The sequence below is a fragment of the Ovis aries genome, chromosome 2 (assembly GCF_016772045.2).
Source record: "Ovis aries strain OAR_USU_Benz2616 breed Rambouillet chromosome 2, ARS-UI_Ramb_v3.0, whole genome shotgun sequence".
NCBI classification, from domain to species: domain Eukaryota; kingdom Metazoa; phylum Chordata; class Mammalia; order Artiodactyla; family Bovidae; genus Ovis; species Ovis aries.
This window is the reverse complement of record NC_056055.1, coordinates 169,072,595-169,099,686: the sequence shown is the minus strand read 5'-3', so window position 1 is coordinate 169,099,686 and position 27,092 is coordinate 169,072,595. Positions and strand designations below refer to the sequence as shown.

General features: G+C 36.5%; 1 protein-coding gene across 1 annotated transcript in view; it reads right to left on the bottom strand.

The window, feature by feature from the left end:
* The window catches only part of LRP1B (LDL receptor related protein 1B), a 2,196,232-nt gene that overhangs the window by 1,168,984 nt on the left and 1,000,156 nt on the right, over positions 1-27,092 (bottom strand). Inside the window, exon 6 of the mRNA XM_060411151.1 lies at positions 19,822-20,079. Coding sequence (XP_060267134.1) covers positions 19,822-20,079 — 258 coding nt within the window. The remainder of the gene's footprint in view (positions 1-19,821; positions 20,080-27,092) is intronic.

Below are 27,092 nucleotides of genomic sequence, written 5' to 3'. Positions count from 1 at the left end.
GAGTTGGTGATGGACAAGGAGGCCTGGTATGCTGCAATTCATGGGGTCGCAAAGAGTCAAACACGACTGAGCGACTGAACTGAACTGAACTGATGAATGTTTTCAAAAGTACATCACATATTTTTTATAAATACCTAAGCTTGCTAAACTTTATTCAATTTTAAGTTAAAACTCTATGGAGTGTTTCTCTCTGTCACATTTCCATAAAGGTCACCCAGGAAATGAGATGTGTTAGCGTACGGCAGAGCCTGGTGGGCTGCCGTCTATGGGGTCACACAGAGTCGGACACGACTGAAGCGACTTAGCAGCAGCAGCAGCAGCGGTAGTGTTAGTCTCTCAGTTTTATCTCTTGGAAACCTCCTCTGTCCATGAAAGTCCATGGTAATAGGTTACCAATTTTCATTATATTATTGTTTCTTCTGCATAGCTTTAATAAACAGCAAGTTTTACTCTAAGTGTTGTCTGTTCTTTTTTTTTTTTTTTCAAAATATCATTCTTCTCCCAAAATTCTCAAAAAACTTCCCCACATTTAGCACAAAATTCATTCTTTAATATGGATTATGAGACTTCCAAACCTCTCTTTTAACTTGCATCTTCCTTACTCATTTTAGTGCTGCCACTCTGATCTCCTACTTTTCTCTCAAACTGCAAAGAAATCTCCCTTCTTAGAACTTTTGTATCTAATCAACTAGAAAAGAGAGTATTTGAATGTGCCTCACTTGTGCTTTCCCTTCGTTTTTAGGTATATGTTCCAAGGTCAGTTCTCAGAAAGGCCTTGACCAATGGATATTAAGAAGACCATGCCCCAACCTTGACACCTCATCCCCTGATGCAAGTAACAATGATTCATTTCCATCAGTCAATATCATGGCTATCATATTATTTTTCCTGTAGCAGTCATATCAAATGATATTAATTAAGTATTTAGTAGTTCACAACACTGGAATTTCCATATGAGCAGGGATCCTGTATGTCTTGTTCACTGCTTTATTACCAAAGCCTAGAATTGTTTAGCCATGATAAGTGTCCAGTAAATATTTTCAAATGAAAATGGCTCTTCTAGTCCAAATACCCTTTATTCAAGAACCTCTTGCCTAAAATCTGTGCTCCCACTTCCACATCAGACAATGTGTCATCTGAAGTCACAGCTCCTTTGTTTTTTAATCAGCTGTGATGTTTTTATTTCACCTGTGAGCTCAAATTTGGCAGGTCCCTATCCTTTACCCAGAAAAGATGTACACAAGAAGGACAGAGATTATTTAATGTGGATGACCAATTTTATGAAAGGGCAATTAGGCAGTTAATGATCCGAAGGTATGAGGAGTGAGTGAATAATAGTAGCATGAGATATGATAGTGCCGTATAACAGCGCATGGTGACTGGGGAGCCTGAGTGACTAAGAAGGGATAATTAGGCAAAGATCAGAAAAATGAACAGACAAAATGTTGTACTGAGGATAAAATAGCATCACATCCACTTTTGTACTAACATTGCCACTTCCTGACTTCTAGAGTCATTCTTTCTATTCTTTTCTTATCAAGAATCATTTTAAGACCATAGAGTCATTTAACTGTAATTCTTATTCCTCTCCTTTAAGTAAGAATTGACTAACATCTTGGCCATAAGCTACCTGTGAGACTACTGGTTACCTAGGCTACTTCTCTGGGCACAAGATTGTTTTAGATTACCTCTCACCTTTTCATTCATGTTTCTCAAAACACAGACTTTTAAGTGGTTTTAGCATTACATGTTTATATCATTAAATGATTATGTATAATTTAATATAATACTTATTATAGTTTATTACTATTTATTATTTATAGTTGTCATATCTCTTAGTTAAGAGATATGACTTATTGGAAAAGACTCTGATTCTGGGAAAGATTGAAGGCAAAAGGAGAAGAAGGTGGCAGAGGATGAGATAGTTGGATGGCAACACCAATTCAATGGACATGAATGTGGGCAAACTCTGGGCTATGATGAGGGACAGGGAGGCCTATTGTGCTGCAGTCCATGGGGTCACAGAGTTGGACCGACTTGCTGACTGAACAACAAAAATGACCCAAGTTATAAACCCAGGATCTGAAGCAAAACAAGTAGAAAATGATGTTTCTCTTAGGTATGAATCCCAGTACACAATAAAAAGAATGTATATTGATTTATTTTTAGTGGACTGATTCTGTTAACAAAGAAAGTTTCAGTTAAACTTATGTTATCTGTTGCATTGAGCCTGGTAAAAGAAATATTAGTTGAGAAGCTCAAAGGCCAAGTATCTGTAAGAGGTTTCTTCATCTGTGTTCACTATCAGCAAACATCTTAGATCCTAATCTTACTCTACTGTTTAGGATCAGCTACATAATGCTAATGAATGGCATGAGTTCTGTGGAGATATATACATAGTAAAAATCAATTAATGCCTTTGAATTGCCTTTTCTGTTTTAAGAGTCAAGGCCAATGACCAAAACCAGTCACCAAATGATTAATTTAATGTGTTTGACATGAGTGGGAATTTTTTATAGGAGTCACACTGAGGCATCCTGAAAGTTATTAGTACTTCTCTGAATTGAGTAATGCCACAAGAGAAATGAGGATTTAGGCTAGTCCTGCAATGACAAGTTTAGAGTTCACCACCTCAGACATTTTATTCAAAAGGTGCATGAGGCAGAGTATTATTTTTCTGGGGACTTGCCTCATGAAACTCCAGATGGGTACACTGAAAAAGAGACATACTTATGCTTTTAGAATGAAGGAAGAATGTCTTCTCATTTCATCCTAAATATAGCAGCAGCCTCTCAGTTTAGGCGGCTGTAACAAAATGCTATAGACTGGGTATCTTAAACAACAGAAATCTATTTTCCACAGCTTGGGAGGCTAGAAAGTCCAAGATCAAGGCGACAACAGATTTTGTCTCTGATGTGGACACTTCCTGGTTCAGGTAGCCACATTCTTGCTATTACCTCACATGAAAGAAACAGAGAATTCTGGCCACATTCTAGTCTTATAAAGGTATTGATCCCATCATGGGAGCTCTACTATCAAGACTGAAACCTAATTATCTCCCAAAAGGTCTAGTTCCAAATCCCATAATACTTCCCAGGTGGTGCCAGTGATGAAGAATCTGCCTTCAATGCAGGAAACATAGGTTCAAGTCCTGGGTCAGGAAGATCCCATAGAGGAGAAAATGCTAACCCACAACAATATTCTTGCCTGAGAAATCCCATGGCCAGAGGAGCCTGGTGGGTTACAGTAGTCCATGGGGTCACAAAAGAATGGGACATTACTTAGTAGCTGGACAACAACAACATACAGCTTACAGAATTCAGAACTATAGAATCTTTAACCCATACTGAAATTCACATACACTAAAATAACTGTAGGTTCTGAAATAACTCATAAGAATTTAAGAGGTATAAAAAAGGCATATATATCACATAATACCTCATTCCCATCTAAGGTAAAAGTTTGAACTGAAAAATATATACTTTTAATACTTTGGTTTTTATTTGACCAAGCCAAACTACTGATAGGTTGCACTAATGGTAAAGAGGGCTCAGCTGGTAAAGAATCTGCCTGCAATGTGCGAGACCTGGGTTCAATCCTTGGATTGAGAAGATCCCCTGGAGAAGGGAAAGGCTACCCACCCCAGTATTCTGACCTAGAGAATTTCATGGACTGTATATGTAGAAATCATATGGACTTAACAGAAGCAGAAGATATTAAGAAGAGATGGCAAGAATACACAGAAGAACTATACAACAATTTTTTTTTCATTTTTTTCTAAATATAAATTTATTTATTCTAACTATAGTGGGGTGATTGACCTCCAGTTAGAATAAATTAATATTTAGGAAAAAAAAATATTTTCATGACCCAGATAATCACGGTGGTTTGATCACTCACCTAGAGCTAGACATCCTGGAATGCAAAGTGAAGTGGGCCTTAGAAAGCATCACTATGAACAAAGCTGGGGGAGGGGATAGAATTCCAGTTGAGCTATTTAAAATCCTAAAAGATGCTGTGAAAGTGCTGCAGTCAATATGCCAGAAAATTTGGAAAATTTAGCAGTGGTCACAACACTGGTAAAAGTCAGTTTTCATTCCAATCTCAAAGACAATGCCAAAGAATACTCAAACTACTGCACAATTGCACTCATCTCACATGCTAATCAGAGAAGGCAATGGCAACTCACTCCAGTACTCTTGCCTGGAAAATCCCATGGATGGAGGAGCCTGGTAGGCTGCAGTCCATGGGGTCACTAAGACTCGGACAGGACTGAGCGACTTCACTTTCACTTTTCACTTTCATGCATGGGAGAAGGAAATGGCAACCCACTCCAGTATTCTTGCCTGGAGAATCCCAGGGACAGAGGAGCCTAGTGGGCTGCCGCCTATGGGGTCGCACAGAGTCGGACTCGACTAAAGCGACTTAGCAGCAGCAGCAGCAACACATGCTGGTAAAGTAATGCTCAAAATTCTCCAAGCCAGGATTCAACAGTGTGAACCATGAACTTCCAGATGTTCAAGTTGGATTTAGAAAAGGCAGAAGAACCAGAGATCAATTGCAACATCTATTGGATCACAAAGAAAGTACAGGAATGCCAGAAAAACATCTACTCTGTTTCATTGATTACACTAAAGTCTGTGACTGTGTGGATCATAATAAACTGTGGAAAACTCTGAAAGAGATGGGAATACCAGACCACCTGATCTGCCTCTTGAGAAATTTGTATGCAGGTCAAGAAGCAACAGTTAGAACTGGACATGGAACAACAGACTGGTTCCAAATCAGGAAAGAAGATGGTGACTGCAGTCATGAAATTTAAAGATGCTTGCTCTTTGGAAGAAAAGATATGACCAACCTAGACAGCTTATTAAAAAGCAGAGACATTACATTGCCAACAAATTCTGTCTATTCAAAGCTATGTTTTTTCCAGTACTCACATATGGATGTGAGAGTTGGACTATAAAAAAGGTGCCGAAAAAATCATGCTTTTGAACTGTGGTGTTGGAGAAGGCTCTTGAGAGTCCCTTGGACTGCAAGAAGATCCAACCAGTCCATCCTAAAGGAAATCAGTCCTGAATATTCATTGGAAGGACTGATGCTGAAGCTGAAACTCCAATACTTTGGCCACCTGATGCAAAGAGCTGACTCACTGGAAAAGACCCTGATGCTGGGAAAAATTGAAGGCTGGAGGAGAAGGGGATGGCAGAGGATGAAATGGTTGGACGGCATCACTGACTCAATGGACATGAGTTTGAGTAAACTCCGGGAATTGGTGACGGACAAGAAGGCCTGGCGTGCTGCAGTCCACAGGTTCACAAAGAGTCGGACATGATTGAGTGATTGGACTGAACTGAACTGAACTGAATAGTAAACAATCCGCCTGCTAGTGCAGGAGACACAAGACACATGGGTTCAATCCCCGGATAGGGGGAGTTCCCCTGGAGAAGGAAATGACAACCCACTCAATATTCTTGCCTGTAAAACTTCCATGGACAGAGTATCCTGGCAGGCTACAGTCAATGGGATCACAAAGAGTTGGACATGATTAACACACACAGTATTTCTTTTTAAAGTTCAATAGGATGCTCCAATAAGGCTAAGTATTTATTGTATATATATGGCTAGAGTCATCTTTCAATACTTTGAACATTATATAATATTCTCAGAAATAGATCACATATCACATTCAATAAGAATGACAAAAAATAATTGAATTCCTATAATTCAAGAGCATAAATCTGGAAAGCGCAAATAATTCAGCTTGGATTTATCAAAATCAATACCTTGATAATCCATATAAGTTGTTAAATATCATCCCATGGATATAGGAAGAAGACATTAACTGAGAGTCTGAAAACTAATGCTAAACATATAAAATGGAATATAACATTGAGGTATTTATTTGCAAAATTCATGCATTAGGATCATAGTGCCTCAATTATTTGCATATCAGAAACAAATATATTTTACACAAATTATCTACACAGCTGATGTAATTGTGGATGACATTTTATTATTGTTATTATATAATCACAATCATAATATACTCCTCTAAGCACAAAATTTTTGCAGCAGTTACTGTGATCTAATTTATTCTGTTTTAAAGTGAAAGTTAAAGTGTTAGTTGCTCAGTTGTGTCCAATTTTGTGTGACCCAGTGGACTGTAGCCTGCCAGACTCCTATGTCCATGGAACTCTTCAGGCAAGAACACTGGGGTGGGTTGCCATTCCGTTTTCCAGGGGATCTTCCTGACCCAAGGATCAAACATGCGTCTCTTGTATTGCAAGCAGATTCTTTACCATCTGAGCCACCAGGGAAGCCCTTATCCTTCTCATAAATCGAAGCCTCAAAGCTCTAAAACTTGATAATAATTTTGAATTGATTCACTTCTCATAACTCCAAGCAAATTAGCAATATATTTTTAAATAACACAAACTCAGTCTTAAGACCAAGTAAGTTATTTTGTATTGATAATATTATTTTCACCAGTTCAGACAAGCTGAACCATTCTATCAAGCCACAAGGTTTTTGTTGCTGCTGTTATTTTCAGTAAGCACAATAGAATCCCACGAATGAACAACATGAACATTTTGAATAGAATCTTTTTTGGTTATAGAAATATAAATTTATTGTGTTATTAATATAATGTTATATTATATATAATATTATATATATTATAATTATATATATTATATAATAACATTATAATAATAGCATTATTATTCTTATGACCTTCACACACTGAAGAGTAATATTATTATATATTATTCTTATCTACTCTATAATACATTTGTAAGACACGTTTTAAGCCATAGAGTTTGGGGGAAATTAGTCTCATTGTGATTAGTACTACATAGGCCTTTCCCTACTATTCAGTTTTGGATATACAATATAGCACTTACTTTTTATAAATGAAGCTTGACTGAATAATTGGCTAGATAAATAGATAGTTCTTTTTACTAGTACCTTAACACAGGGAGATTAAAATGATACAGATTAATTCTTACATTAAAATAACAAAAGGTGCCTAGTGACCTTTCATACCATTACCAAGTAAATGTTATTAATTAAGATGATAAAGACTTATAGAATATTTTAAACACAGATCTCATCATTAGATTTGCAATTTCAAGAACTCTATTTGAGTCATCCACCAAAGGATTATCAGACTTTGGGAAATTGTTTCATTCTTACCAGACTCCCTAGAGACTAATATTATCAACCAGAATGTCAATTTACAGAATGTTAATTTATTACTGAGAGAATGTTCCAGTGACACAATTACTAAAAAATGTCATCCTAACAAATTCCTTCCTAGAATTATGCTATCTGAGAAATCAAATCTGAAAGTTATTTGAAAAGCACAGAATCAAAGCAATAGGAATTCCACAGACCTGAACTTTAGTCCAGTACTTTATGGAGACTTTAGAAAACTATCAGGGCTACACTACCAAAATTCTACCTTTTAACAAGTGGAATACCTGTGAATGTACCCCAACACAATAGCTATATCTATAGTTACATCTTTATCTATAGTTATATGCATATTTACATAAATATAGATTTATATTTCATAAATATTTTAAAAATCCTTCACTATCTATATTACCATCTCATCATTTGATACTGTTCTTCTACCATTAAGAGATTCTGTCACCATACACTTATCTAGCTCATGGAAAAACTGCTAAACTAAATTACTTGACCCTGGCTGAAATTCTTAGTTCCAGAATATATTCTCTGTTATCACTGTCAATTACAAGCATGTTTCAGTAGGCTCCTTCCTGCCTTGAATTTTAAACATGACCAAATCATTGCATAGCTAATTTCTATAGGCACCAATTATGAAACTGTCTCTGGTTTTGTCACCACAGTCTCTGGGCATGTGGCATGTGAGTCCTATAATTCTCATAACTCTCCGAGCACAAATTACAAGTAATCAGGCTCTTGAGAAGAAATGGCTAGAAAACTGTTGTTACAACAGAGAGTCTTTCTATCTCTTTGTACATACCACCCTTACAGGTTTAGCCACGGAGACAGTAAAAAGTGTTGGGAGGATTGAATCTGAGTGATTTTCCCTAAGACCTCTAAAACAAAATTTTCAAACTGGATAACACTAGATATTTGGGATGCTGATACGTATGACAGACATTCCTATCACGTCCTTAGAAATAAGCACCCACAGACGTGCACTCACAGTCATACCCACAAAAATACCAACGAAGTGTTCAATATTCAAATAAATTAAGGTGATCCTGGGACAAGCAAAGTGAAATAGATTGAGATCTGGAACCCTTTACTGCATGTTGCTGTGCTTGCACCTGGACATGCCTCTCTTTGAGCAACAAAATGCAAAGAAACTGGACTGGACTGAAAATAAACATGTGCATAGCAGTTGCGACAGATCCTAGGCAAAAATAAAAAGAAATCAGGCTCTTCAAAAGAAATCAGGCAGTATTTCTCTCTTTTTTGTTGGGGGCGGGGGGGGGGGGTGATCTCTTGGGCTGTAGCCACCAGGCTCCACTATTCATGGAATTTTCCAGGCAAGAATTCTGAGCAGGTTGCCATTTCCTTCTCCAGGGGATCTTCCTGACCCAGGAATCAAACCCATGCCTCTTGAATTGGAAGGTGGACTCTTTACTTACTTCAGGTCAGTAGAGTTCAGTTGCTCAGTCATGTCTAACTCTTTGCAACCCCACGGACTGCAACACGCCAGGCCTCCCTGTCCATCACCAATTCCCAGAGCTTACTCAAAATCATGTTCATTGAGTCAGTGATGCCATCCAAATATCTCATCCTCTGTCATCCCCTTCTCCTCCCACCCTCAATCATTCCCAGAATCAGGGTCTTTCCAAATGAGTCAGTTCTTCATATCAGGTAGCCAAAGTATTGGAGTCTCAGCTTCAGCGTCAGTCCTTCCAATGAATATTCAGGACTGGTTTCTTTTAGGATTTACCTACTTAGCACATCTCTAATTTCTGCTTTGGTAAATTTCAAGTATGTTGCCAAATGATAAGAAATTCATAATTGAGTTATTTCCAGCCTAGCAACTGAATTAACAATAAAGACCGATTTACAGAGGAGCAAAGTATTCAGAGTTCTTAAAACTTTGTCTTTTCATTTTAACTATGCTTTTAGGATGGCAATTTATGGTTTTGCACTGATTGTCAATTAGAATAGGTTACTTACTCCAAGGTATAAATTCATCTAATGTTAATACAAAAATTAAGGAATAATTTAGAACCAATATCTACAACATTGAACTTATAGTATCAAGAAGGAAATTCTGAAAATTCTCTGGATACGTGTCCTCAGATCAACATCCTTACTAATATTAATGTTTCTTTTTTGAGTTCTCTGTTGACAGTCTAATCATTTTGTTAAAATTTCAGATCCCAGCAAAAGTGTGCTATAATAACTAGTTACACACATATGTACATACATACACAGCAACCATGTCTCCAGAAAGTCAATTTTATGTTTCCATGTAAATATACCAAATGAAAGATGGGGGGCTTTTAAGAATTATAGAGAGTTTAATAAAATATGTATTTATCAAATAGTAGTTAATAAAAATGTATCTCTGAGAATAAATGGTTATAATATCTTTATTATAGGGAGAATATGCTGTGGATTCTTCTCAGAATTTTCTTTGGGAAAATATTATAAAACCAGTTACTACAGCCAAAATTTTTGTGCAAAATGTAGATGTTCACAAGATATACTGACCAAAATGTCTAAACTATAAACAGCTAAAACAACTACAACAGCACATTTTTTTTGGAGTGGAAAATCTAGATCATAAATATTCTTTTCTTTTCTTTCTTTTACTTTTGTTTTTTCTTAAACAAAATAATCTTATTAATTTATAAGGTTAGGATGGTCATCACTATTTCCTCTTCTTCAGTTCTCCTCAGCTAAAAGCTGACAAGTTTTTGAACTTTCTTCAATGAAATGCTAAAGTCAAAATTGATCAATTACAAAATATATCAATACTTAAGACTCTTGAGAGTCCCTTGGACTGCAAGGAGGTCTAACCAGTCCATTCTGAAGGAGATCAGCCCTGGGATTTCTTTGGAAGGAATGGTGCTAAAGCTGAAAATCCAGTACTTTGGCCACCTCATGGGAAGAGTTGACTCATTGGAAAAGACTCTGATGCTGGGAGGGATTGGGGGCAGGAGGAGAAGGGGACGACCGAGGATGAGATGGCTGGATGGCATCACTGACTCGATGGACGTGAGTCTGAGTGAACTCCAGTAGTTGGTGATGGACAGGGAGGCCTGGCGTGCTGCAATTCATGGGGTCGCAAAGAGTCAGGCACGGCTGAGAGACTGAATTGAACTGAACTGAATGTCTCATTACAGAGAAGGAAATGGCAACCCACTCCAGTATTCTTGCCTGGAGAATCCCAGGGATGGAGGAGCCTAGTGGGCTGCCCTCTATGAGGTCTCACTGAGTCGGACGTGACTGAAACGACTTAGCTGCAGTAGCAGCAATCTCTCATGAAGAACTAAATACATAAAGTTCTAGACTGAAGGCAGTTAGCAGGGCTTCTCAGAGGCTAAGAAAGACAAAGAACATCCTGACTGTGCTGTGCTTCTAACCCTCAGAAACATTTGAGGTCACATCTTTTGATACTATTTTATGCATCCAAAGACCTAAATATAAAAAAGTAGAACCTCCTTTCTAAGAAAATGTCTAATCAGACTGAAGGGAGAAGGGTTAAAATTCTAAACTAGGCCATTGTGTTTTATTCCTGTTTCAAGAATTAACTGACCTCTATTTTAAGAGCTCTGGCTCCAATATTGTTCAATTACAACTGCCTTGAGGGGTAGGGAGACTCAAAAAGATTTGCATGAAGTTGTTCCTATTATTATTGAGATTAGGTCCCAAAATATATCTACAGGTAAATTTACTGACCCTAGAAAAGTCAGAGGTTCAACACACATAAAAGCCAGTAGCTGCTGCTAAGATATGAATCTCAAAGGCACCAAGATGAACATGTGAGGCTCTTATCTAGACACAGAAAGTGAAAGTGAAAGTCAAGTTGCTCAGTCGTGTCCAACTCTTTGCGACCAGTAGACTGTAGCCCAGCAAGCTCCTCCGTCCATGGGATTCTCCAGGCAAGAATACTGGAGTGGGTTGCCATTAACTATAATGCAGACTGGCTTTCTACGTCTCCAGTAGTGATTTGGCATGGTCTCTCTAGAAGTTGGTTTTACCTCTGTACCCTTTAATTCTCCACTCCTCATCCCTTACTTGTTACCTAAGTTTATTCTAGAACAGATACGCATTTTGCTGTAATTTGATTCAAAGATTCAGATTAAATCACACACATCCTAAGAATACTGGAGTGGGACACTCCAGTATTGGAGTTTTTAGTATTGGAGTATTTACTGGGCTTCCTCCAGGAAATCTTCCCAACCCAGGGATCGAATCCAGGTCTCCTGCACTGTAGGTAGATTCTGTACCATCCAAGTTACAAAGAAAGTCTAAACTTAAAGGAGTTACCTTTTATTTGGGAAACTGATAGGTGAATACACAATTAAAATACATTACATCTGTACCATGATGTCCTAGAGTCACATAAGAAGGGCAGCTAATCTCAACTGGAGAACCTTTGGAAAGGGAATGATACTTTGAAGAATGAGTAAGAGATACTTGGTTATAAGAATATGACAAAATACAATCTATAGTGAAGAACCAGCACATACGAACACATTTGAAAATTATAAAACAAGGTACAAAAAGAAAGTGATACTAATTTTTTAGGTGGAACATGATTCAAGGTGGGGAAGCAAGGCCTGCAGAGAAGCCATATGATGAAGCTTAATTCTATCCTTAGCTAAACGGGAAACTACTAAAGATTTTGCATTTTGATTTTAAGCAGTGGAGCATCATGATCACTTGAACAGAACTATAGAGAATGAAGTGAATATGTAAGTTCACATTGAAATGGACAACTTCACTAGCAATCATATAAGGGTAAATTAAAGCAATGTAAATGACTTTTCACCCATCAAATAGAGAAAGATAATTGCAGAGGATAGCTCATAAAAATGCAGTATTTAAGCATGTGATTTGTAAATAAAGTATGCCAAATTTCTATGAGAATTGCATGATTATATGATACTGTGTTATCTTAGGGAGTTGCTGCAACTGCTGATCATCTTCTGAAGTGTAGACCCAATAGGAGCTGACACTGTGTGAGTCTAGCATTTCTGTTATAGGTTGATTATTTTGTCCTAAGACTAAGCCTGCAATAGGGACACAGCCTTGTCATTTTCCTCTAGTCATAACTTGGTGGTGAGTGAAGCACTAAAGGTTATGCAGTTCCTAGGCTGGGTAGAAGCAAATAGGGAATATTTCATAATTAAGAAAGGCCATTATTTAGTAACTATTGAGAGTAAGAGGTCAAGTTTCTTATTAGCTTAAAAATTATTTCATTTATTTAACCTCATTGTATTATCTATAAACTATTTCATACAGCATGCATATCATATAATCTTTGTGATGATAGAGAAATACATATGTATAACTGTTAATGTATAAAATAAAATTCAGTAGGTATCATTTATTAATATTATGTGATTATCTAGATAATTGCTACCTGAATAAAAAGAAGTAAATATTGAGAAAAGACATAAGCAAAGTATTAGAATCCAAAAATTATCCAACAAAGGATCTAGATAGAGCTTCAAATAGAAAATGAGCTAAGGTTGATATTGAAACAGAACAAATAAAAGTAAGATAAAAGTCAGTGAATTGGGGTTAATCCAGAAGCAAAGTGTATGAAGAATAAACAATCTATTTGCTTTTTATCCAGCATGCTGTTTGCTAGATAGCAGAACACATGAATGGATGAAGATAACCTGGTAAAGTCTATAGTAGAATAGTGATATTCAAGTTTTGCAGAATATTGAATATATACAAAAATAGAATGAAAGTGTCAACTATATATCTGGAAGAGAACAACTAGTTCTCAATCATCTAAGAGATACATGCAGAAAATATTCTTATCTGCCTCAATCATCTTTGTGTACTTTGTCCTGAGGAAATAGCTGAGCATTACCACTGTTAGGTGATTCTATGACCATACCACAGTACTCTGGGGGAAATAGCTTGTTGCTGTAAATGTACTTTGCATGCATTCCTGGAGAAAGAACACATTTGGCTTATAGAGCACTTAATTCCAAACTTTTCTTCAAAATCTAGTATTTTGCAACTTTCAGGCAAAAATACTAGCTAATAAATATTAGGCACCTTTAAAAAGAAGAATAGATTAAAGTTGAAATACAATTTCTAGCATTTTTCCCAATGTTCCTTTGTCAATATAATTTATTCAGCATATTATTATCAGTTCCTCATTCTCTCACAATATTGCTTAGGCATGATTCTCAATATTAAAGGTAGGCCTCTCTTTAATATTGAGAATAATTTGTTTGGGCTGAAAAAGTTGGGCCTTGTACCATTCATCTTGTTTACTTCCTTCTAAGATTCTTATCTCTCTCTCTCCAACTGCCTTTGTGAGCCACTGTTTCTAACGTTAGTGTATCTGACTATTTTGGCTGTCTAAAATGAAAACTAAAAATTGAGACCATTGGGCAGTATGTGTAGCAAAGGTTAAGAAGTCTGACCCAATTCAAAATCTCAATTTCCCCTTAAGCATGAGGAATATAGCAATGCCTCCCCATCGCATATAGTCATTTAGCACATTTAAGTCTGGTGGTGGTGGTTTAGTCACTAAGTCACGTCTGACTCTTGCAACCGCATGGACTGTAGCCTGCCAGGCTCCTCTGTCTGTGGATTCTCCCGGCATACTCCAGAATTCTACTAAAGTGGGTTGCCATCTCCTTCTCTAGGGGATCTTCTCAATCCAGGAATTGAACCCAGGTCTCCTGATCACAGACAGATTCTTTACTGATTGAACTATGAGGAAAGTAGATATTATTATTTATGGTAGACCTGGGAAATTCTTTGAAGCGACCCATATTTACCCTTCTTAATGTAGAAGCAAGAACACAGGATTTAGATGTCCTATTTCTGCCTTCTTTTTAGACATTCAGTATTGCTTAATATATCTGAGTCTTGTAGTTAAAACTGTGTATATTATAAAACAAGAAGAGAATATCTGTCCTGAACCCTCCACAGAGATATGGTGGGTATTCAGTGAGATGAGATGTGCAATAAAATTTTTATATTGAAATAGACTGTGTACTAAAGTACTATTTAATTTTTAAACTCAAGTGGGTTTGACCTGTAATGCTTTTCTCCCCATAGTAATCCTTCCTCTTAACTTTTTTATTGGGGTAAAAATCACATAATAGAAAACATACTATTTTAACCATACCATAGTTAACTGTACAGCTCAGTGGCACTAAGTACATTCACACTGTTGTACAACTCTCACCATTATCCATCTCCCAAATTTTTCACTTTCCTAAACTGAAACCCTGCCCCCATTGAACACTAACTCTCTATTCCCCTGCCCCCACCAGGCCCCTAGCATCTATCAATGAACTTTCTGACTCACCTCACAGTTTTCTTTTGAAAAATAAAATTTTTTATTTTATTTAGAAAAGAATATTTTCTTGAGGTAAATTCAGAGAAAAGTATCTAAAGATAATGAGGGAGGAGAACCTAAACAGAATCTCTGGAACAGTGGATAGTGACAGGTATTCAGGCATACTCCCATCAGGTCATTATTTTTGCTTATGTGGTGAAAGATTTTTATGTAATTATATATGCAAAGAATACTCAAACTTCATTATCAACTCACAAACTGTTATGATGAATGCAGAGCCCATTACATACACTGGAAACTGTTCTGTGACATGCTGATAAAATACACAGCTTACAAGCAATGACTAAGGAGCCCGGTCCTGATCACATTTCTGTCCCATGACTTACTCCCAAATATTTAATCATGCTTTTCTAAAGTGACTGACTGCATGGCTTAAATCTGACTTCATTAATAATTATTTATTCTAATTAAAATATTTCCATTGCATTTATTTTCTATAGTTCAAAATGAATATTCTTTTCATCAGTTTAGTGAACTGCCTAACAAAATCAATCTCTAATTTTTTTCTAATTTGCCAAGAATTATCTATAAATGGCATGCTATCTAAGTTATTATTTTCTACAAATATTCTAATGTATGATTGCTTGACCAATTTGAGATGTACTATTAAGGTTGACTGGAAAATACATATTAAAGAAAGGATCACTCCTATTATTGTTGCTGCTGCTGATGCCAATTTGCTTCAGTCGTGTCCAACTCTGTGCAACCCCATCGACAGTAGCCCACCAGGCTCCCCCATCCCTGGATTTCTCCAGGCAAGAACACTAGAGAGGGTTGCCATGTCCATCTCCAATGCATGAAAGTGAAAAGTGAAAGTGAAGTTGTTCAGTCGTGTCTGACTCTTAGCGACCCCATGGACTGCAGCTGCCAGGCTCCTCTGTCCATGGGATTTTCCAGGCAAGAGTACTGGAGCGGGGTGCCATTGCCTTCACCAACTCCTATTATTAGGGTATATTAAATGTAGAAAAGAAGTTAATTAAATACATTCAGCAAAAACAAGACCGGAAGCTCACTGTGGCCCAGATCACGAACTCCTTATTGCCAAATTCAGACTTAAATTGAAGAAAGTATGGAATACCGCTAGACCATTCAGGTATGACCTAAATCAAATCCCTAATGATTATACAGTGGAAGTGAGAAATAGATTTAAGGGCCTAGATCTGATAGACAGAATGCCTGATTAACTATGGACGGAGGTTCAGAACACTGTACAGGAGACAGAGATCAAGACCATCCCCATGGAAAAGAAATGCAAAAAAGCAAAATGGCTGTCTGAGGAGGCCTTACAAATAGGTGTGAAAAGAAGAGAAGTGATTTGGGAGAATGACATTCTAACATGTATACTATCATGTGAATTGAATCGCCAGTCTATGTCTGACGCAGGATGCAGCATGCTTGGGGCTGGTGCATGGGGATGACCCAGAAAGATGTTATGGGGAGGGAGGTGGGAGGGGGGTTCATGTTTGGGAATGCATGTAAGAATTAAAGATTTTAAAATTTAAAAAATAAAAAACTAAAATTAAAAAAAAAACAACAAACTTAAGCTAGATGGAGACATCCCAATGCTAAAAACTGAGGCAGATATTTTTAAAAAATAATAATAAAATGTGACTAACCAGCATCCATCATATTGACTAACTGATAATATTCCTTATGTTTTTTAAAGTATGTATGGCAAAGGTAGCTGCAAAAAAAAAAAAAAAAAAAAAAGAAGAGAAGTGAAAAGCAAAGGAGAAAAGGAAAGATATAAGCATCTGAATACAGAGTTCCAAGGAATAGAAAGGAGAGATAAGAAAGCCTTCCTCAGCCATGAATGCAAAGAAATAGAAGAAAACAACAGAATGGGAAAGACTAGAGATCTCTTCAAGAAAATTAGAGACACCAAGGGAACATTTCAAGCAAAGATGGGTTTGATAAAGGACAGAAATGGTATGGATCCATCAGAAGCAGAAGATATTAAGAAGAGGTGGCAAGAATACACGGAAGAACTATACAGAACAGATCTTCATGACCCAGATAATCATGATGGTGTGATCACTTGCCTAGAACCAGACATCCTGGAATGTGAAGTCAAGTGTGCCTTAGGAAGCATCACTATGAAAAAAGCTAGTGGAGATGATGGAATTCCAGTTGAACTATTTCAAATTCTGAAAGATGGTGCTGTGAAAGTGCTGCACTCAATATGTCAGCAAATCTGGAACACTCAGCAGTGGCCACGGGACTGGAAAACATCAGTTTTCATTCAAATCCCAAAGAAAGGCAATGCCAAAGAATGCTCAAACTACCACACAATTGTACTCATCTCACACGCTAGTAAAGTAATGCTCAAAATTCTCCAAGCCAGGCTTCAGCAACACATGAACTGTGAACTTCCTGATGTTCAAGCTGGTTTTAGAAAAGGCAGAGGAACCAGAGATCAAATTGCCAACATCCACTGGATCATGGAAAAAGCAAGAGAGTTCCAGAAAAACATCTATTTCTGCTTTATTGACTATGCCAAAGCCTTTGACTGTGTGGATCACAATCAACTATGGAAAATTCTGAAACAGATAGGATCACCAGACCACCTGACCTGCCTCTTGAGAAACCCATATACAGGTCAGGAAGCAACAGTTAGAACTGGGCATGGAACAATAGACTGGTTCCAAATAGGAAAAAGGAGTACGTCAAGGCTGTATATTGTCACCCTGCTTATTTAACTTATATGCAGAGTACATCATGAGAAATGCTGGGCTGGAAGAAGCAGAAGCTGGAATCAAGACTGCCAGGAGAAATATCAAAAACCTCACATATGCAGATGACACCACCCTTATGGCAGAAAGTGAAGAACTAAAGAGTCTCTTGATGAAAGTGAAAGAAGAGAGTGAAACAGTTGGCTTAAAGCTCAACATTCAGAAAACGAAGATCATGGCATCTGGCCCCATCATTTCATGGGAAATAGATTGGGAAACAGTGGAAACAATGTTAGACTTTATTTTGGGGGACTCCAAAATCACTGCAGATGGTGATTGTAGCCCTGAAATTAAAGGATGCTTACTCCTTGGAAGGAAAGTTATGACCAACCTAGATAACATATTGTAAAGCAGAGACACTATACTTTGGCAGCAAAGGTCCGTCTAGTCAAGGCTATGGTTTTTCCAGTGGTGAAGTATGGATGGGAGAGTTAGACTGTAATGAAAGCTGAGCACCAAAGAATTGATGCTTTTGAACTGTGGTGTTGGAGAAGCCTTTTGGGAGTCCCTTGGACTGCAAGGAGATCCAACCTGTCTATCCTAAAGGAGATTAGTCCTGGGTGTTCATTGGAAGCACTGATGCTGAAGCTGAAACTCCAAAACTTTGGCCACCTCATGCAAAGAGTTCATTCATTAGAAAAGACCCTGATACTAGGATGGATTGGGGGCAGGAGGAGAAGGGGACAACAGAGGATGAGATGGCTGTATGGCATCACCGACTCGATGGACATGAGTTTGTGTAAACTCCTGGACTTGGTGATGGACAGGAAGGCCTGGCATTCTGCGATTCATGGGGTCACAAGGAGTCAGACACGACTGAGCAACTGAACTGAACTGACTCAAGTACACTTGGAAGATAATTTCATCTAACAACTTAAGTGAATATTTTAGTTATTTGATTGCCAGTATTCCATTTGCTATGAACAAATACATTTGGATTAGTTGAGGTAATCACTAACATGGCAAAAATCAGAGTCTTTTGTTCAAATGATTCCAAACTACTGGCTAAGCCAATGTCTGAAATACCCATATCACATAGAACAATTTCTTGTGCTACTATCACTACTTATTTATTGTTTATTATGAATTATCATCTCTCCATAGAATCTTCACAAGAGTCAGTGCCCATTGATTACACCAGACATTTTTGGTCCTCTGTCACAATAAACAGCCTTACCAATTTTTCTATCTATGTTAAGGCAGTCTTCAAAATGCTATATTCTATTAGTTATACATTTACTTCTGTTCACTTCATATTTCATTTTTCTTACAATCTTTGCCACTGCTTTTATTTAATCTAATAATAATTATCAAACATTACACAGTACATTTTCCTATATTTACTAAGGATCAATTACTAATCCCTTTAATTATATATCATAAACTTTAATAAGATTATTGAATTCAGAAACCAAATGTTCTATATTGAAAACTGCATTTACTCTACCACAGTACTCTTTTTCTTTTCCTCCTTAACTTGATTGTACATTATTTTCATTTCTCTACCAACTGTTGGCTCATCAGTGAAGATTCTGCCTACCATACAGGAGACATGGGTTCAATCCCTGGGTCAGGAAGATCCCCTGGAGAAGGGCATGACAACCTCCTCTTTCCTGGAGAGTCCCATGGACAGTGAAGCCTGGTGGGCTACAGTCCAGAGGGTCACACAGAGTCAGAAACCAAAGAGACTTAGCATGCACACATAGCACACACTTCAATTTTTATGTTAGTATAATTTGTAAGAATGAGTGTACATCATAAAATGAACGGACACATCTTGAAATTCTTATGTATACGGTTTCCCAGGCAAGCACAAATACACTTTTATACTCTCATGTGTGTGGGGATGGGGGAGAGTGGAAGAGTAAGAAAAAGAGAGACTGTGTGTGTGTGTGTGTGTGTGTGTGTGTGTGTGTGTGTGTGTGTGTGTGTGTGACAATGTGAAATACAGAAAGAAAAGGACAGGTACTAGTTTGTGAATATCCAACATTAGAAATCAAGTGAATCACAAATTACAAATTACTCTTGGAAGAAGATGCAAAAAAACTGTGATTTAGTAAGAAAGAAGTCAACAAACACAGGTAGTTGTTACCAATTAGCATAAAATTAATAGTTTCAAGGTATTTTAACAAATACTACAGTTGATGAGCTTATTATTAACTCTGTGTCTTGTTTTTTTTTTTTTAATCTCCACCTTCACTATCACACATTGTAAATTACCATTCAGTGAAAAGTCACAGTTCTCATGTAGGTGATACTGTAATAAGCATTAAAGAAATAATTAAAATTGACCCTTCAATGTATTGCTTATATAACAGTGCAATTCTATGTTTATGTGTGTATGCGCAAAACATGCAGGGGATACACTTATTTAAGTGCATTCATATTTACATAGATAGTTTTCTAGAAGCCAGTAGCTATTCTGAGAAATCTAAGAATCCTGTCAGCTGGTCTGTAAATAAAATCCTTAAAGGATGGCATATAAGATAATTTGAAACTCACTGTGGAAGGACTGAAGAATACTGATCGTCCATTCATCTGTTAATCTTCCTGTTTTTCTTATCTGAATACACTTGAGCTGATTTGAAGATTCTCTTGATTCAATCCAACAAATCGTATCTTCATTGTAAATAAAATCCAGAGTATGAATTTCATTTCCATTTACTGAGCTCAGGGTTGCCATCTTACTTCCATTAAGATAGAAAATCTCAATTGTTTCAGAATTTGCAATTAATAGCAAAGGTGGTTTATCTGTAGGTTCTGGAATAAGACAGAAAGAGGAAAGTGAGTTGGGTAAAAGTCACATTTTTAAGATAAATTTGTATTACTCATTAAAAGTCAGTTCTATCTTTTTAATTTATCTTTAAAATTAAAAAAAAAAAGGTTTAAAAAAGTTTTTATTAGTAACCCGTACATCCTCCAGTAACCATTTTATTTCTTTAAGGACAACATAGTCCACTGAGCATTTGTATTCCTGATTTTCTTAGTCATAATGTGTTCTTTAAATCTGAGGATAATGTTATTTGCTTTCAATGCTGGCAAATAGAGGAAACATTATGAGAGCTTTTCTTAGGAATGATATGGATCTAGATTGACCTATCTATATAATGTTGCAGACTTTCTTTGTGAGCAAGAGCCACTTTTTTGAGGTGGATGCATGAGGTCAAAAATAGATTCTCTAAAGTAAAACATGTAAAGCTCACAGGCTCCTGTGACCTCAACCTCACTCGCTCCTTGACTGACCCTGGGAGCTAAACAATCACACATTTCCTTAATGACTAGATTATGGTCACTGCACCACTGCCTTCCACATTCCTTCTCTATAGTCAGGAAAATAAGATCTTGTGGTAAAAGAAATCTGTTCAACACCAGTTTTTGGAATATATCTTTGCTTGTGCTAGGTAAGACTGGTAATTTTTAGATAAATTTGAATTTAAAAGAATCTCAATTTATATATATATATATATATATATATATATATATATATATATATATATATAAAGTGAATAGTAAAATTGCTTGGACTGCAAGGAGATCCAACTAGTCCATCCTAAAGGAAAGCAGTCCTGAATATTCACTGGAAGGACTGAAGCTGAAGCTGAAACTCCAATACTGTGGTCACCTTATGTGAAGAAATGACTCATTTGAAAAGACCCTGATGCTGGGAAAAATTGAAGGCTGGAGGAGAAGGGGATGGCAGAGGATGAAATGGTTGGATGGCATCACCAACTGGACAGGGAGGCCTGGCGTGCTGCAGTCCATGGTGTTGCAAAGAGTTGGACACAACTGAGTGACTGAACTGAAGAGTAAAATTCCATAAAAAAATCACTGTTGAAAGTTTAACTCCATTCAGAGTAGCTTTTGTTCTAAATAGGGAATAGGGGGAATTTTCAACTCCTCTTTTTTTCTCTGCCTTACCTCCAGTGTGTCAACAAACATCTTGGACTCTGACGTCAAATCTATCAGGAAGCCCACTACTTCTCAGTGACTACTACTAACATCCTGCCCCAAGCTGCCAACACCTCTCAACCAGATCATCACAATTTCAATGGTTTCTCTGCTTTCCTCTATGCCCTCCTCCTTCTGAGTCTTCTTCAATACAATAGCCAACTTTGTCTTTAAAATGTAAAGGTAGATCAAGTAACTTTTCTGCCCGATTCCTCAAAGGATTTCCATTTCAATCAAAGTCAAAGTCAAAGCCTTATAATGGCCTATAAGCCCTATGTGATGTGTCTTATCATTAGGATTTCCCCTCATTTCCTTCATCTCTTTGCTACTCTCTCACTCTTACTTAACACAAACCGACTTTCTTACTGCCCATTGAACAAGATTCTGTATGGCATCCCAGAGCTATTCTTTCTAGAATAATCATCATATATTGGAATGGCTGACATGACACGCTGACATCCTTTCTGGGCGTTATTTAGATGGCATCTTTCTGGTTAGGACTTCTTTTTACCACTTTACCTTGCTAAAAAAAAAAAAAAAACACTACAACTTTTTACATTCTCTGTAGACATCCCCAAGTTTATTTTTCACTTATCACTACCAAACATTGTATATATCAGATTTCTTTCTCTGGTGCATTATTTTTCTATTTCTGCTGCTATATCTCTAGCATTTATAAAAAGTTTGGAACCTATTGATCATTCACTACAAATTCTGAATTAGTCAATAGACACATGGAATGCTTACATAGTAAAATTCTTTAGAAATATTCTGTGCAATGTTACAAAATAATTTGGTTAGCAAAGATGCACCAACACTAATGTTAATGCTTAATGTCTTCATTTGACAACTGAAATGACCTTTTTTGAAATAGCCTCTCATTCAAAAATGAGCTAACATTGCCAAGATGTAGACAACAATTTCCAAACTGGCTACTAGTCAGCAAATATAAGTATGTCATTGACGTTTTTTGGAGAGAGGTTGGAATATGAAGGAACACTGAGTTTCTCTTGAGACACTGATATAAAAATGAATCATTGGTCAATACAGGCAATGCTTAGTTGACACAACTAATCAATCTATTACATTTTGTGGCTGCTTTTTGAATGAATCAGTTGCTTATCTTAATGCAAAATGTATCAACCACTGATTTTAAAGCCTCAGATAAACAGAACACCAATAAAGAGAAAGTCAGATGTTTTGTAAACTGATGTGGTTTGATACAATAATGGTAACTTTAAAAATTCAAATGACATACTGGAGAAAGGATACTTATATTAGTTGTGATGTGCTTTAGTGAAGGGATACTCATGTGTTTTTGCTAAGTATTATCTATGGTTTTCCTCTTTAGACAAATAAAACATAAGGCCTGATATGGAAGCGGGGAAAATTACTGAACAATAAGAACCCACAAATATCATCATGGGCTAAGGAAATGTCTTTTATTTTATACTTCCTGATGAAAGCTGGCATAAGCCTGGCAAGTTATCTATCTCTACCTGAACTGCATAGATCTCTAGTGGGTATTATTACCAGGTGTTTCCACTGGCAAGTTGAAAACTATCATTAGCTTGGGTGATGAGGATAACAGACTGACCAGAATGAATGTGACACTTTAATCAGATACCACACTTGGAGTCAGTAAACAATTTCCCAAAAGGAACAGTTGGAAAACCCATCAAATGACTTAAGTCAAAAGATTTAATACATCAATATTTAATGAGGAGTAATAAATATCAACCTTCCAAATAGAAGAGATTGAAACACAAGAAAGCATTCAGTCAATATTCTAACTTAGAGGATTAAGACTTAGGTTGAAAAAAATCTCTGCACAGACTTTCAGCTGATTCATGTTGAAGGAGGAAAACTGTCTTCATCCTCTTGACTGACTCCTATATGTCAATAGCACAAAAAAAGAATATTTTCTCTCTCAAACAGTTACAGACATGTATAAAATCAGAAAGTGATTTTTTTCCTATCATGGTATATTAATCAGTGCCATAATTTTTTAAAACTGATTAGAAAGCGGTGAATTAAAAAGAGAAACTTGGAAACATGAAAAATCTAATTTAACTAGATTCATAATTATACCTTTTTAAATTCCAAGGCACTATAACCTCAGATATGCAGATGACACCACCCTTATGGCAGAAAGTAAAGAGGAACTAAAAAGCCTCTTGATGAAAGTGAAAGAGGAGAGTGAAAAAGTTGGCTTAAAGCTCAACATTCAGAAAACGAAGATCATGCCATCTAGTCCCATCACTTCATAGGAAATAGATGGGGAAACAGTGGAAACAGTGTCAGACTTTATTTTTTTGGGTTCCAAAATTACTGCAGATGATGATTGCAGCCATGAAATTAAAAGACGCTTACTCCATGGAAGGAAAGTTATGAACAACCTAGATAGCATATTCAAAAGCAGAGACATTACTTTGTCAACAAAGGTCCATCTAGTCAAGGCTGTGGCTTTTCCAATGACCATGTATGGATGTGAGAGTTGGACTGTGAAGAAAGCTTGAGCACCAAAGAATTGATGCTTTTGAACTGTGGTGTTGAAGACTCTTGAGAGTCCGTTGGACTGCAAGGAGATCCAACCAGTCCATCCTAAAGGACATCAGTCCTGGGTGTTCTTTGGAAGGAATGATGCTGAAGCTGAAACTTCAATACTTTGGCCACCTCATGCAAAGAGTTGGCTCATTGGAAAAGACCCTGATGCTGGGAGGGATTGGGGGCAGGAAGAGAAGGGGACAACAGAGGATGAGACGGCTGGATGGCATCACCAACTCAATGAACACGAGTTCGGGTAAACTCCAGGACTTGGTGATGGACAGGCAGGCCTGGCGTGCTGCGATTCATAGGGTCTCAAAGAGTCAGACACGACTGAGCAACTGAACTGAACTGATAACCACATTCTTACAAACATACCCTTCTCTTCTCATGGTCAAGAATATAATAAAAATTTATATATATACTTATAATGATAGTATTTGACATATATCTGATGCTAAACATATGCTTTCACAGGGAAATGAAACATTTTTTAATGTTTCATTTAAACTTCCTTTTAATTCTAATTAATTTTTCCCTTTGATTCTAAAACATTAATTCAGCTGGTTTCATTTTAAGTAATTGGAATTATGTATACTGGTACTTAAAAATAAAGACAAACAATAAATATTTATAACAAATGTATACATATGCATATATAATAATAAGCATTATCCAGTTATACTCTTTGAGATTTCCCTTACCTAATTCTATAATGTGAGCAGTTACCTTCTGTGAATGAAACTGGGTAGATATCTCTCAACATTTACTGTGTTAAAGATGAAAGAACAAAGAATCCGAGGTTTAACTGAATAAAAGAGTAAATAATAAATTCCATGTAAAGTATATCAAATTAAGCTAGTGGGACTAAAGTGTGAGAAAAGGGAAAATTGTAATCCATTTAGCCCTATGAAATGGTTTTTAATCTTTACAAAATTAAAATAATTTAAAGAAGAATTTTAAAAATTTATCATATAGAAACTATATAAAGGCTTTAAAAATAAGATGAAATGAGAAATGAGAAGAATGCTAACAACTTGTAATAGAAAACTCTGCAAAGCTTCATGGAACCCTGCTAGCTCAGAAGGTAAAGAATCTGCCTGCAATGCAGGAGACCAGGGTTTGATCCCTGGGTTGGGAAGAACTCTGGTGAAGGAAATGGCAACTTGCTCTGGTATTCTTGCCTGGAGAATTCCATGGACAGAGGATCCTGGAGGACTACAGTACACAGGGTGTCATGGTCAGACATGACTTAGCGACCAACATGTTTCTTTTCATAGGACATAAACTGTAGCTATATGCAACAAAACGAAGAACAACCTACATAAAGACACCTAATTAAAAAAGAAACCTTCTAAAATTATGCAGTGAACAGAAAAAGTTGAATATGAAATACTAGGAGGAAATTATATAGTTTAAAAAAAAGATAGAAAAGTATTATTCAAATAGCATAATAAATTATAGATCAAAGTCAACTAAGCCAAACTAAAAATGTGGATAAAATTAACCACCCAAGTAGAAAAAAAGATATAGGGTTGAAATATTTTAATTTCCAAAACATATATGGCTCAAATTTGTTTCTCTCTTTTCCTTAACTATTGTGTTAATGGAAAAATCTCTTGACTGAAATTAATGATATTTATAATAAGTATACACTAGCAGCCCACTCCAGTGCTCTTGCCTGGAAAATCCCATGGACGAAGGAGCATGGTGGGCTGCAGTCCATGGGATCGCTAAGAGTCAGACATGACTGAGCGACTTCACTTTCACTTTTCATTTTCATGCATTGGAGAAGGAAATGGCAACCCACTCCAGTGTTATTGCCTGGAGAATCCCAGGGACAGAGGAGCCTGGTGGGCTGCCGTCTATGGGGTCGCATAGAGTAGGACACGACTGAAGCGACTTAGCAGTAGCAGCAGCAGTGCCATATGTCAGAAGAAACTATCTTATCACATTTTACAGAAGGAAAATTAAAACATGAATCAAAAATGGAAACATTAAAAGGCACTAAAAACAGTATTGGTCCAAGCAAGAAAATGCAATTACTGCAATTATATTATAAGTTATCTTAGCACTACATTTTATTGTCATAATGCATTTATGCTAAGCTACTATTTTACTGGATGAAAATGTTTTATTTATTGTATTTTTTATTTTATTTTTTAGAATTTATGGATGTAAGGCATTTCAACCAGCATATGAAGCAGGATAGTCTGACTTCAAAAAGTATATAATCTAATAGAAAAATTAGGTAAAATTAGTATAATTAAGCATAAATGTCTATATCATCTGTCTTCAAGAAAGATATAATCTAATAGAAAAAATAAGTGTGATTAAGTATAAATATCTATATTTTTGAAGTCAGGTTTGGTACCTTTCATCAAACTTGTATAGTAACACTGAATTCCAAAGAATGGTTAGATATATCTTCCTATGGTTGAATGTTTGTTTCCCCTAAATTCATATGTTGAAGTCCTAACCCCTTAAGATGACAGTTTTGATGAGGATTGGACACTGCTCACATGCTGAAGGAGGAACCCATATGAATGGGATTACTGCATTATAATAGAGGCTCTAGAGAGATCACTTGGGCCTTCTGCAAGATAGGACAAGTCTGTATCCCAGAAGACAGCACTCACCAGACCGTGCTGGTACCCTGATCTCAGATTTCCAGCCTCTAGAACTGTGAGAAATAAATTTCTTGTAAGTTACCCAGTCTGTGGTATTTTGTTATAGCAGCACAAGTGTATGAAGACTTATCTGTTAAATAGAGTTAGAAGTTCCTTAATGATGATTACATTTTATTTCATCTGTGCATTAATGGATGAACAGAAATTGAATGTGTGGAGAATTTTTTTTTTTTTTTTTTACAAAAAAGGAAGAAAAATGGGAAATCTGGTGAAACAAAAAGCTTGGACAAAAGCAAAGATGTGGGAAAGACTAAGATAAGTTGGAATACTGACTTAAGTTTTTAGTTTCTGAGGGTGGAACATGTATTAGTGGTGAAAGTATTTCATCATGATAATAACAACAGTTAACCCTTTTGAGCATATTTTAGAAATTAAACACTATATTTTATGTTTCAGATTTACTCATTTATTGTATGCTCACAATATTTCTGAGAATCAGGTGTTAATATTTTTTATATTTTATAGATAAGAAAATAAGTATATTTAAGGTTTAAGTAAATTACTTAGGATCACAAAGCTACTAAGTAAAAAGAATTAGGTTCAAACTCACATAGGCCTTATAGTAGATGAGAAAGTAGGTTGAGGAAA